General features: G+C 39.6%; 1 protein-coding gene and 1 long non-coding RNA gene across 3 annotated transcripts; both read right to left on the bottom strand.

The window, feature by feature from the left end:
• Positions 1 to 4,739: 4,739 nt before the first annotated feature.
• Positions 4,740 to 7,320, bottom strand: LOC117211288. Of its 2 annotated transcripts, XR_004488244.1 has the most exons (3): positions 7,070 to 7,320; positions 6,647 to 6,757; positions 4,740 to 6,384 (listed from the first exon to the last, which is right to left on the bottom strand). It is a non-coding gene; the product is annotated as an uncharacterized LOC117211288 (long non-coding RNA). The 2 variants fall into 2 exon arrangements; XR_004488243.1 differs by having other exon boundaries at positions 6,647 to 7,320.
• A 3,074-nt stretch (positions 7,321 to 10,394) lies between these two features.
• On the bottom strand, positions 10,395 to 11,059 carry LOC117211273 (probable salivary secreted peptide). The gene has a single exon (XM_033454976.1). It carries the CDS (start codon positions 10,972 to 10,974, stop codon positions 10,570 to 10,572), a length of 405 nt encoding a protein of 134 aa, XP_033310867.1. The 5' UTR covers positions 10,975 to 11,059; the 3' UTR covers positions 10,395 to 10,569.
• Positions 11,060 to 13,840: the final 2,781 nt, after the last annotated feature.

Here is a 13,840-nt window from a genome sequence, read left to right as displayed (position 1 = left end):
CTAATAATGATAAGAGAGGGAAGTACGTTGGGGACTTCTCATTACAACATAAAGACATCTTTCATAATTAATTATGTGTACACAACGGTAAACAACACAAATCAAATTCTCAATTATGTCTAATTATCTACGTACGCATGCAGCTTGATAATTAAGCAGCCCAGTTAACAAAAACAATTCCCAGCAACGTTCTAAAAAAATAACGCATAACAAACATCGATCTACGTTACTCCGAAACTCTCGCGGTAAAATAAATCGTGGCAAAAATAGATTCGCTAACGTGGAACACGGTCATGTACACGACACTTCAACAAAAAAAAAAAAAAAGAAAAAAGAAAATAAAACCAAACCATGTAGCAAAATTTAGATCCTCATTAGTGTCCCTTCCGTAACCAGCGCCTCGAAATGTTAATTAAAACCGACAAAAACAATATTGTCACAGAGCCGGTTAACTTGCAAAATGTATGCATATAGATTCGTGCGTGTGCGTGTACACGTACGTGTATACCAGCATATCCGTAATGGATGAGCACGGTTGTTTTGTTTTGAATGAATACCGGAGGCATCGCGCGTGCACGCGCACGCATATCTATATGCAGGTACACGCAGACACATGCACAAAGGAACAGTGTAAGTGAATCGACCGATACACATTCACGCATGGCATTCATACACATGAACTGCGGATAGGTAATGGTAAAACGTGACAGGGTACTTACTTTTTACAAGTGACCGAGTGGGCTGCGTCTGCACTTTCGTCACGTAAACACCACCGTTTATTGTTCTTCGCGTAGACAAGCGTTTAACCGTGCGCGTGGCACAATTACAGACCGATTGCCTCCACGGAGCAACGCGTAATCCCGGCTAAATCGGACAAAGGATCTACGAAGAGGCTGGGGTGCGTGCACCACGAAAATCGAGCTCGAGAAATCGTTACTCCCGGTGATAATTGAAACCGGAATTAACCGCAACGATGTCGATTCGCGCGTAATCGAATTTCCGGCGTTAGCGTATAGAACGAGGGAATTTCCGGATACTAGCGATCAGTAATGCAACCTTGAGAAATTCACGAAAACATACGATCAGCAAGGTGCAGATACGGGAGTAGCACGATATGTCGGATAGTTAAGAGCGATCGAACGAATTAATTAAGATGTTAATTAACCAATTAATTAATGCTGTAACGATGCGCGAGTAATTGGCCACGCGCTGTCTGTTGTCTCGATCGACACGTCGAATTTGGAATTCACGAGGTCGCGGCAATCCTTCCACTCGTACGGAGTAAACACGAGATGTCGATGACTTCCTTGTAATCCAACTGGGAAAGGAGCTTTCTTTACACACACGGGTACCTTTTTTCACGTGATGATACGATTCGTCCACGAGCACCAATCTTCGTAACACACACGCGTACCGAAATGTCACGAACAACCACGCCGAATTAGTAACCGGTACACGCAAAACGTTACAGTTGAATTTCGGTTGTTAAATGCGGGTTTTCTGCGCCACTGTACAGGATTCAACGTTTAGATTATAACGTTATGGCAAAAGACGGCGTCTTGAATACCTTAAGACGATAGTCCTCTCTATGGTCTTTCGTAAAAACCGTGAAGGGAAGGTTAGTTCAATCACAAACCGGTCGTTAGTCGCCTCTCTCGGATTGTTTTCCTGAAGGGTCGGTCACGTACAAGTCGTGATACGCTCGATCGAATACAAGCTTCGAAACGTACCTCCTCTCTCGTATGCCAGAAATTTTATATTATTCCTTCTTCCGATATCGGAACAAATATTCCAACTCTGATATCTTCCCCGTAGTCCACCGAAAAACTATCGAACGAATTCAACCGTCCTCGAACGTCGCAACCAATACGATACTCCGTTTGCGCGCGAAACAAGATCTCAATTTTTCGAATGCGTCATATATCACAAGATTATGGTTACAACGTACTCTATATTTCAGATCAATGGAACTCCGTTGCTTCGATTTTTTATCCCCTCTTATACATCTGCAGAGACTTTGTCTTTATGACTTCCTCTGGAACAGATACTCGACCGTTGTCGTCCTATGAGATGCTTTTTTTCGATTCGAGCTCGTAGATCGAACAAATTTCGATTCACCGTTAGCCACCTTCAGTTAGAAACTTCGATGGTTCGTCGATGCACTCAGAGTAAACGTAACGGTGTTAAATCGGCGCACGCAACGACACTATAACACAAACCGACCGCGGGTAAAAGTAGTCGCGACGAATTATTTAGCCGCTACAACGGACACTGATCGAAGCACAAACTCGATTATTGGTAAATCTCGCGTAATGCTTTCGTACCGATAGTGATTTCCACCATAAATAAGATACACGCGATCTAATACTTCTGGCGCATAAACCACAGCTTGCTCCTTCCCTGCAGTTTGTCCTTGCGAGCGATTCGATATTCTCGTCCTGTTAACCTCTCTGATGTAAACGAATAAAATGTCACACGGCACAGATATCCCGTAAGGGTGCTTTACACGAGTCACGTTTAATCACTGTCAACAGTTTTGTTTCCTTTCCACTACTCTTTTCGCTGTCACTCTCCCTCTCCGTTATACGAATTGAAAACACGCGAGACAGACACCGGTAAGCACTGCGGCCGACACGATCGTGACCGAAGCGAACCGAACGAGATACGAGCGCTCGGTTCGAGTGGACCGAACGAACCAGTGTGTTACACCGGCAACTGATTTGCTACCGCAAAACAGTCGGTGAATACTGTTTAAATGGATGTTCTGTCACGATGCAATCCCTTCGTCTGCTTTGATCTTAGGTGCAAGCGTGTATCTGTACTCTTTATTTTCACGAAGATCGCGTGGATTCTTTCAATCGCAGTCCGGTTCCGTGGCTGCTCGCTCGTCCGTTGGCGGGCTTCGAATGACGAGCTGCGATCGCTCCCCACGCAACGCTCCGGCTCTCTCACTCGTTCTCACTCGTACCTTGCGCATACTCTCTCTGTCACGTTCGTAAACGTTCCGTCTCGCTCTATCGCTTACTATCTTTCTCCCTTCCGCACGTGAGGCTTTCGCTGGCTGGCGCACACTCTCTTCCTCTTTCTCTTTCTCTCCTGACGATGCAGCCAAAGGAGAGCAACGAGGAAAGGACACGTTCGAGCGTATGCCTAGTAGCGTGTGTACGACAAAGACGAAGAACAACGTGCGCAAGCGCCAAGAACGTACATACTTACTGGTGCTATCTGCTAGGCGGTAAAAGCACCCCCGCGAGCGCAACTTCCGTTCAGAGGAGGAAGAAGCGGGAGTCCCCGCAGCACCCTGCTGTAAGATACAGGGGGTGCGCGACTACCTAGCGCACCGAATACGTGCACACAAGAAAGATCCACCGCTATACGAACCTATCTCCTCGGTTGCGCGCGAGAGAAACATTTTTAACACCGATGAGGCGGCTCAGCCGGCCATCTCATTAAGGGTGTGCCACGGTGCAAGGGGCATGTTGCACTCGCACGATGCGTTTCGCCAAGCACGCAATTAAAAGTCGCACTTTCGTCGTCATTTAAAGTTGTTGTACGAAGTACGAAAAACGCATGAGACGCGAAGCTTTAAGTAAACCGTTTAAAATATCTCCGCGCCTTTGACGGAACTTACAGCGTATCTCGAAAGTTTTACTCGTATTTCGAAGAATTTTAAACAGTTTGTGGGAATAACCGTAGCATTTCGTGATTCCTTTTTTAAATACATTTTCTACCAATTTATTTCCTTTCTTTTTTTTTTTTTGTTCATTTAGTTTGTTTATGTTTAACCTCTGTAGCAATTTATTATTGCATGCACGCTTTGCCTGTTCCTTAATTGAATAAATGAAAACATGCAAATTCTCCATATTGGTTAAACGTTGATTTTCGATATTTTCGTTTAACTTCGTGTAAACAAAATCTCTTCTCTAATATCAATCAAATATAGTAGTTTTGTGATATATTGGATTGAACAAACCATTTTTCATTTTTTATCTTCATTCTACTTTTCAGTGAATATATGAACAAAACATTATTTTTTATTTTGTATTGTATAAAAATCATTACGTAAAATTTATAAAAAGTAATATCTACTGTGACTTATGGAAACAATGTTTTAATCAATTCTAGAAATATTTATAATAATAAAACCTGAATTATTATGTGTGTGTGAATGGATGTTTATTCGCACAATGTGGAATTTACACGTGGACCGTCACTGATTTCATTATGATTTCTTTGTCAACTCTTCGTTTGTGCCAACTATTGTTAGTATTTACAGCAACTTATAATTTCTGTTTTTGATAAATTTTTATTGTTGTTTATTTAAAATTAATTACGATATCCATCGAGGTTCAAATTAATTCGTTATTCGTAAGTGAAGATTGAAAATAATAAAGGTTTTTATCTATATCGTGATAAAGTTCGTAGAAAGGAATGTAAAACGTGATAGATAAGTAGAAATTTTAATAACGCGTGATTTAAACTTTGAAACTAACGTGAGAGTCTAAGATGTACTAAAACTTGCAACGGCTAACTTGTTCGGTGTTAGCTATTAAAGTCTTCTTATCTAAAAACTCCTTTAAAAGTGTACTACCAAAAAAGACGGCACCACAGTCCACAAGAAGCTAGCTTGCCTTGGTGACTTGGGAAAGATCGTATCTCTCTACTGTTTATCGACTTCACTCGGTAGTTACGCGTGCTTTCAATGCAATTTTTCAGTAACAAGCAACCTGTCAATATAGGGTAGAAAATTGGCCTGTTTTATTTTTTGAAAGGTAAATTGCGACATTTTTATTGCTAGGTATAAAATCTTTCGAAGCAATCGATACTCCGTTGCTATCAGAGTTGCTTAATATACATAGAACTTTGCTTACGAAATTTATTCGATATAATACACTTACAACTCATTTATAATGTTCATGTCCTAATGAAAAGTTTCCAATTAATATGTCATATTAATATTTTATACACCGAAATTTGAGTATTAATAAAATTTTCGATTAATTTCTCGTAGCACAATATGTTTGAATGCAATGATTAGCATAGTGAAATTTTCAAGCAAATACATATAAAGTTTCAAACATTAATGAAGCTCCCTTCTTCTCCTATTATACATTAATTTAGCACTAAAAATCTTTTAAAAGAATAATTTCTGATAATGGCTCCCATAATTATCAATTTCTTGAGAAAACGAATCATTGAAACGTAATCGTGTTTCGCCAATATTTCCCTCATTCAAAGATTCAACTACCGGAAGTCATTCGAGTGAAGTTTGGGATCGTACCGTGTAGAAATGTTCCATTACCTCGTTTCTATTTATGAATGGAGTATATTTTATGCATGAATAGTTAACCCAAATTCATTGGTATTCATATTTCAACAATTTCTTTCTGCAACATAGTAATCATTATAATTTCTCCGTTAGGATAAATTACATTTATGTAACGCACTCTTTTTATAATTATTACGAAATTATCTCGCATGTAAATAAAAATCGCCGCGGAAACGATTTTGGGAAAACAGTAGGTCGCCTAAATGAAGTTATACTAAACTGTACAAAAGGATTGCAGTTTTAGTATACATGCATATGAGTAAGTTGTCTGGTAAATTACGATCGATATATGGTAGAAACGACGTGTCGACGATCCTCATTTTTCTCCGCCGCTCTAAATAATGAAAGTCAACCCAGTCTTGGCAAATACCAGCCAGACGAGGAATTGTTGCGTGTTGCCTTGTTCCTGTCGTGTTCATTTTTGTTCGTTTCGGCCTGTCTTCGAAAGACAACCGTCCTCGTCCGTGTATTGAACTTTCTTCCTGCGATTAAATATTTAACGCCTCGATCGATACAGTTCCGTACATCCGCGGTCTGCGACACGAGCTATCTGGCTGTTCTATACGAAACTCTTCTACTGACCAGTCGGAGAAATTACTAACCGACCCTTTGCTTTCCTCGTACGCAAACACATTCGTGTACGTCACTCTCAATCTACTTCATCGTCCCTTTTCAAGCGACTAAAAACATTTTCTTGTATGAGACAGTCGAAGCGGCGGCGCCCTTGCAAAAATATCCGAGACACCCTTGAAAGAGGTCCTCTCAAAAATTCACTTATCATAACCCAAACATAAATATGTAGATCGTTCATAAAGTGATTTATAGTATTCTTTATAAAGTTTCACGAACGAAATTACCTACGTTACCTGCACCTTAAGACAGGGGAATAAGTAGAGGAAAAATTTTAATACTTACAAAATCTACCGTTACTATTTATTACCCCAAAAAAGGTGTAAGTGTTTCGTAACGAAGCTACACCTGTAACCATTGTATGTAGTAGCGTCCATTTAGCAACTTTGTCATTTTCCTGCTTAGGTTTCGATATTAATCCGTTCCTAAAAATTATTTGTATTCATCTTTAGATAATAGCTTAATAAGTGTAACGTATTATTAGTAAGATCCATAAATTACAGTAATCGTATAAATTACATTGTACAAATATTTTAAAATTTATCATATAAATATATAAACGATGTTTCTCCCTTTCTAGACAGTTCTCCCTCAGATCGATATACGAAAGGCGCGTAAATGTCAATATTTATTGACGTGAACCCCTGTATCCCTTGACAATGATTGCCTTTGCTGTAGTTCACCTACCTGTCCTAACACCCACCACTTTACGTCCTTTTACCTTTTCTAACTCTCGCACGATATGTCATGCCATTTTCTTGGGGCGTGTTATAATTTATCTTCGGCAGTAACGTCGCGCTGGAAATGTAAGAAAGGGATGTTTATAACCGTGATTTATTACGTGAAACGTTTTAGAAAGCTTAAAAATACGAACTTTACAGAAATATGAATGAGCCACGATGTAATTGAAATAAAAAGTATCAGGCAATGTATTAAAAAGTGACATTTTTTTTACGAACGTGTCCTTAATTTTTTCGTTTCGAACGTGTATTACATTTGTTTCATATGGACAAGTATTTAGAAGTACTTTTGTTCTGCGGTACATAAAGCTTTTAAACTGGTTGTCCCAGTTCTTTCGGAATTTTAATTCTAAAATATTCCACTACTTACTTTTTCTAACCGTTCATATTTTTATTGCATTTATTTTCTCTCTCTGTTGAATGAATTAACTGACGCTGGTACATTGACCGCGCACCTAAAATAGAAGTTAAAGGGTAATTAGCTTAACACGATTAAGGTGGTTTAAATAAATCCCCAATAGTGGTAACAAGTTGAATTCAAACGTAGTTAAGCTTTTATAACCAGGAAGTTTAGAAATATGTGATTATGATATACATATATACTTTGTCCTTAATGTCATAGATTGTAGAATGACGATATAGAATCATTTGAAGTGACGCATATTCAAATTATTCTCAAAAAGTCCCTACCATACTTTATAATCGCCTGTCTATCGCCTGTGTTCTTAAGACATCCCTTTTAATCACTATGGATCTCATCGTAATGTGATTTTCTTTGCGAAGAAACCGATCAAAGGGTATTAGTCAAATTTGTTACTTATGTACATAAACGTAAATTAGTTAGTCAGAATATCTAGAGTTCATACCAGTTAACGAGCTGACCGCATGGGACAATACAGTTGACTTACGTCGTGACCGTACTGTGATCTTGCATTTGCGGCTAATCAGCAACTGAAATTGGTTTCAAAGGACTTACAGCTGGTATCGAATACATACTCCTAAATGTTCCTATAGTCGATACACCAACGATACTATTCCAATAATATTCCAAGTTTTTCGGTTCAAATCCTCTTAATCGTCTTCCCTGTAAATCATAATTAAGAAATTATATAAACCAATACAAATATTAATTTAATACCGTAATGTATAAGTATTAGATTAAGGTGTAATTTCATCTACGTGATGTAGAAAGTTGTCCGTTTTCATTAATCATTTCCATATGTTGGTTAGTGCCGGAACAAATTTATAGAACACCGTGTATCTATTTAATCACTTTTAAAGTGCGATACTTTGAAATCGATGTATACAACTCGTCAGAAGCATGTACTCAACTCTCGCACGGATGAATCTTTAACTTCATCAGCTTTTACAGTAGGTTTGCTCGAGTCGCGTCTCGAGCATCAAACGGAAAATGCAAGTCAGTTGGCCAATCCATTAAAACCATTTCATTGGAGACTTGCTGCGTAATGTCTATAACTCGACTGACTTGCATTACGTCGGTGATATTTCAGGTAGCATATGCCGAACGCTCGTAACCTGCTTCTCTTTCACGTTATTTTAGTATCTACATATGGAAAATAAAAAAGGTAATATATATCTTAAAGCGAATCATCTCCATCTTTTTGTCTTAGCTTGCCCGAATGTAGGGGAAATTTATGTTACTATTTTACGTTAACTCTTTTGCGCTTCGGATCTAAATTTCGAGAAACAGAAGAAACGCGTCCTGTTATTTAGCTTAGAGTCTGAAATGCTGAAACTGTAACTACGGCTTTCCGTTTAAAATTGCTCGATAATGGCCGTTGCGGTTTCGGATCGATGGTCGGTTCTTTTGTAGGTGCACCAGGGTGTACGGTCGTGCAAACACGCTTTCATTCGTTCGTTCGTTTTCGCCCAATCCTGTCATCGAATTGTCTGTCCGACGTCGCTTCGCATGCACGTTTGTTCGTCAGTTTCGCAACTTTACAAGCAATAACCAAAAGCGTGCGGGACAGGTTTATGACTAGGCGCGGTGGTCCTTACGCTTTCGCATTACGCTCGACTGACAGCTGCGGTCGGATGTTCGTGATGCGTGCACGCTTTACGAGCCATGGGTCTTCTTATCAGAGCTGATTGCATAGGAGGAAAACTACTTTATATTCAAAGAACCGACCTTCGGTTTTATCAGAGTTTCCATCATCAAATTATGGTTTAAATCCATCAAGATAGGAAAGAAAATATAATGACCTGTATCCAATATGAGATATGCGATACCGTACTTGTGTGGAACAACGAGTTTCCCGGCCTATCAATTAAACGAAGATCGATATTCGTATAAAAAGAAAAAACATCCAGAAAATCTAGAATAGAATTCTATAGTCCATGGTGCACATACGTACATGTATATATATATGTATACGAACGAACAACCAGGTGTCAAAGAAAGGAACTCTAGATTTCTTTATATATAGAGTTATTTTTAGTAAATCATCATGAAAGTAATGGGCGACGTTTTTATCCTCCGGAACATATGCTGTAATTCTTTTCTATATCCCCGGTATAGCGTTTCCCTGTAGCACCTAGGCCAGTGATTTCTGATTGCTATAGGTAAATATGTACTAAATTATTGACCACTCTGTCTATATTTTGAGAAAATATGGCGCGACAGTTTGCAAATTATCCACTTATTTCCTATGTGTTTAGCCATGGTAACGGAATAAATATTACAAGATAGCTATATCTCGACTTGTTTGTCAGAACATTCATGCCGCGCATCCGAAATAGAATTATAAAGAGGACGTTCTACTGCTACATCGAAAATACGAACAATGACCCTGAGAAGAACTAACGAATTACTTACAGCGGGTTATGCAAACAACAGTCAGTCTATACTCGCGTCTCATGCTTGGCAACGGTGCACGTTCCACCCTATTACTCGGACAACTTTAAAATGGAATTCCATTTCGCTGATATTTAAAGTGATTCACGAGCTCGTTTCTATTTACGAAATAGATATCTACCGACTTCTCAGTGTCTGTCGTCATTAAAGAACAATCCGTAAGAAAGAAAACCGTATTTCCCCCTGGAGCGAGGGCACCTTTTGAGAAGGTTGGAACTGCAGACAAACTAGGCACTTTCTAACTCGTTGCGTGGGTGAAACAGAGATAGAATAAGTAGGTTAACGAAATGGTCGTTCGCAAGCTTGAGATACCGCCACCAATTTCAGTGGCCCTCAACTCGATTCGAAGTTTCTTCTAGCCGGTACGATCCCCATGGTAGAACGCGCCACGAAGCGACAACAATTTTCCAGTCGGTTGTTCCTCCTTCGTGCTACCACGCATGCATGCACAAAATGTACTTTGCACGTAAGCCTCGGAAACGGAGGATCACTGCCTCTTAGAAACGTCTGCGAGCTACGCCGGGATTGCGAATGCTACGCCGAAGAAGCGGAAAGGAACGAAAGGAAGAATTATCGGGAGCCACCGTTGGGAACGGGGTCTGCTTGATTAAGGCATACAAGAAAGACATTCCATCAGTGAATTCCTCGCAATCTGTTTTTCGACGAACGTCCAGTCGTTCCGCCTCAGCGTTAATTGCATTATTATCGACACCAGGACTAAATAACTTTTCTTTTTCTTACGTTCTCGATCTTTCTTGCATGCCCCGCATTCTTGACTTGCGTTTACTTAAAAACTAGTATTTATATATTTCTATAACGATTACTTTTTGATCGATAAATTTTATTATATTAAATAATTGACATATTTGCTTCGAAATTAGACAAATTCTTCAAGATGTAAAAGATTTTACAAGAAAGAAACAAGTAAACTTTGATTTTCACGTTGCATTCCATAAATATATCCAAACAACTGTGTTCGTGTCAGCCATACCAGCTTAGTATCGTGAGTATATCTCGATGACGAAGTTGATTCCATGACCCCTCTGGCTCTTTAGTCGGATGCTAACGTTCTGGTTTCCTGGGCCACCGTTGGTAATGCTGGCGTAGGCACCGTTACCATTGGTTTTCTGATCAAGTGCCTGGATCATGGTGATCCTTTCCCACCTTGAGACGTTGAATGTTCTTTCTTCGACGACGATCCTTCCCCAGGAAGAATTCTTAACGACACTCTGTCTGAGTACAAGCCTGTCACCAGGCATTCTGTACCCAACGATCAAGTTGTGTGACTTGTTTGTGTTGTTGGCGGCATAGTGACCGACTTGCGGAGCCGTGTTTACTTGCGCAAAGATTACAGCTACGGCAACTATTGCCAAGTAAGCGATCGCTTTTTGCGCTCCCATGTTCGACGCGTTTACGAAAGATTCGTACAAGTTCTGTTGTTTCGATTATGTTACTTTGTACAGACTGAGTTTTAATATCTGCTGGCTGCTTAAATATCTGCACCGATCGGCTTATCAGTTACCTGACTTATCGCGATACGTTTGCAAGAGTGTACTTGTTCATTCCGGAAAAATTTGTTCTAGGAAAGAGCACTTGTAGACGATGATATTATTTTCGTGTCATGTATGATAACATCGATCAATTATCGCTTGCGATAAATAAGCTATTTTCTCAGAATTAAATATCACTTGTTAAAAATAAATGAATCGTCTGGATTAGATGTTCTCGATTACAAAACATAAACACTGAATCTTATTTATTCCACGATTATAGAAAGATAAATTTTTCTAATTAATTTTATATTTCAACTATCAGTTCATCTGCGAATGTTGTCGTCGTTTCTGACTCATCCTCGAAAACACAACATGAAATTGTTCTGCGTATCATACGCAAACATTTTTATCTCTCCGCCATTTATGAAGCGTGAAACACATCTCCATTACGATTGTTTCTTTCTTGAAAACTCGATGTAGAATAATAATTTATGAGAAAGATTCATATACCGATATATTTTCAAATACAAGCGATAATCATCATTATCAACGATAGACCACCATGTGTAAGATGTTTGACCTCAATCTCGTAATAGACGGCGATCTCTATAATTCATGAGCATCCAACTCTATCTAATGCTGTATCCTGCTGTGTGTACTCTGTTCGCATGCACGCATACGCCCTCGGATTCTATGCACCTTCGATAGGTTGCGTTCACAAACTCACGGCATGAGGCCTTTGAAAGCATCCATATAACGTATAATGGAATGATTTAACTCATGCTTGACTAAGTTATAGCAAAAATAGTCCAAATAACTAATTACACCGGCGCAACGTAATTTTGAATACGGAGAATATACTCTGCGATTCAAAGTTCGCTTACGATGTTATTATTTCCATGTATTTTGCACGTATAATATGGAGAATCAGATCTGTCCACGAATAAATATTTAACATCGCCATTGATACCTTGTATGCTCAGCTGATAGGATTTTTATCATTTTACCGCATGGTTTTTCGAGCTTTCGTTATACGCCACGGCAGACCGCGGAATTTCGCAGTTGGCGCCTTACATTAACAGCTCTGCTGACTGCGAGAGCTGGTGCCGCTTTGTCAAGGCCGTTGTAGGTTGTTTGCTCAGATGCTTGTTAACCGTGTGAGCATCCAATATGTTACCTCGTGTATGCACTTAGGTTCTGCATCGAGAGTAGATTCACTCGGATCATTAAGTCAATTGCTGGATACACGATGACAGAATATCGGTGGTAACAGCTACGACATGCATTCGCAGATGGAAATTATATCGCTAACAGGATGTTGGATAAACCTTTGGTGTAGAAATAAAATTCGAGCGACAGATCGCTGGAATAATTTCTATTATTAACCTGTTACAGCATGCGTTTCCTGGAACTGTTTAATAAAATGTCGGCGAGAAACAACCCAATAATAAGCAAGTTTCGTCACTTTCATTTCCGTCAGATTACATATGTTTATGCTTACAATTGGATCTTTCTCGCATGTCTAACTAAGCTCAAAGTACATATATGTATAGTAAGCGTAGTAAGCGTATAGTATAGACGTGCATATTTCACAAGATAACCAACATAGAAACCTTGCTTTCATACGCTTACAAACCATAAATACACAGGTAAGAGCCTTCGTCTCTACTTTCATACTCAGAAACGATGATGCAGGATACGAGTGCACTTACATTCTTCATTCGGTGAACGAACATTCGCTCGATTCCGGAGCTACTTGAATCTAACACGCTGGGCGAAAGACGATATATCGACGACAATATGCTTTTACCATTAATTATCTGCTTGTGTTCGAAAATCCGAGACGAGGGTCGATTTCAACCGTCTTAACGAGCTCTCCGGTAATGCTGATCCAAGGGGTGAATCCGCTTTCCTCGTCACTCGAAACGTCTGCCTGTGAACGCAAACCGGTTGAGTCACGACAAATTTTCTATCGGTCATTCGCGAACGTTAGACGTTCGCATCTACCGCCGCGTTCAAACATCTACGGCATAACGGATCGCGTATTGTAGAATAATAATTAATACGTTACGATGAAATTTAATTGGATTATGATAAGAAGGATGAATTGGAACACGGTTCATCGGATCGATAATGCGAAACAGCGGGGATTTTCGTTGGAGCAACGTTAATTATAAATCGCTTTGCGAAGCGGAGAATGGAAGAATCGTGGGAGTATGAGGCTAAAGGGCAGGGATAAAGGGATAATAAGCGTCGAGGTTACCCGTTGGGACAATTAGGCGAACAGAAAAGTTCCATCGCAGTTTTGTAGCCTCCTGACCGCTCCTATAAGAGTCAGAATGGCAGCTACTAGTTTTCTCCATTACTCAAAGCCGTTCGCATCTTTCCAGGAATTAACATACTATATTGGACTCACACAGCGCATCAGACGGATGTGTCTGCGCGAGTAACTAACGAAACGTTTATCCTTATCGATTATTCAAACACTAACATTTGTTAATACGTTGATACGTAAAGTGTTTGATCAGCAAGATGATCGACGGTAAATCTTTCTTAATTCTCGACGTAATTCTTCCCTTTAAAACACCGTGGTGTTGATCGATTGATGGACCACGAGGATTTCGCGATATTTCGTCGACATAGTTCGCTTCAAATACAGAATTTGACGTTTCTCGAAAGTCATTGTTACATCGGTAATTACACAAACGTAATCGATCGGCTGTGTGTTTGTTTCGAATCGAAATGGTGTATCGTGAATCCGTTATTCGTTGAT

Source organism: Bombus bifarius, unplaced genomic scaffold (assembly GCF_011952205.1).
Source record: "Bombus bifarius isolate JDL3187 unplaced genomic scaffold, Bbif_JDL3187 scf7180000008227, whole genome shotgun sequence".
NCBI classification, from domain to species: Eukaryota; Metazoa; Arthropoda; class Insecta; order Hymenoptera; family Apidae; genus Bombus; species Bombus bifarius.
The sequence above is the reverse complement of the archived record's forward strand: the minus strand, read 5'-3'. Positions and strand labels throughout refer to the sequence as shown.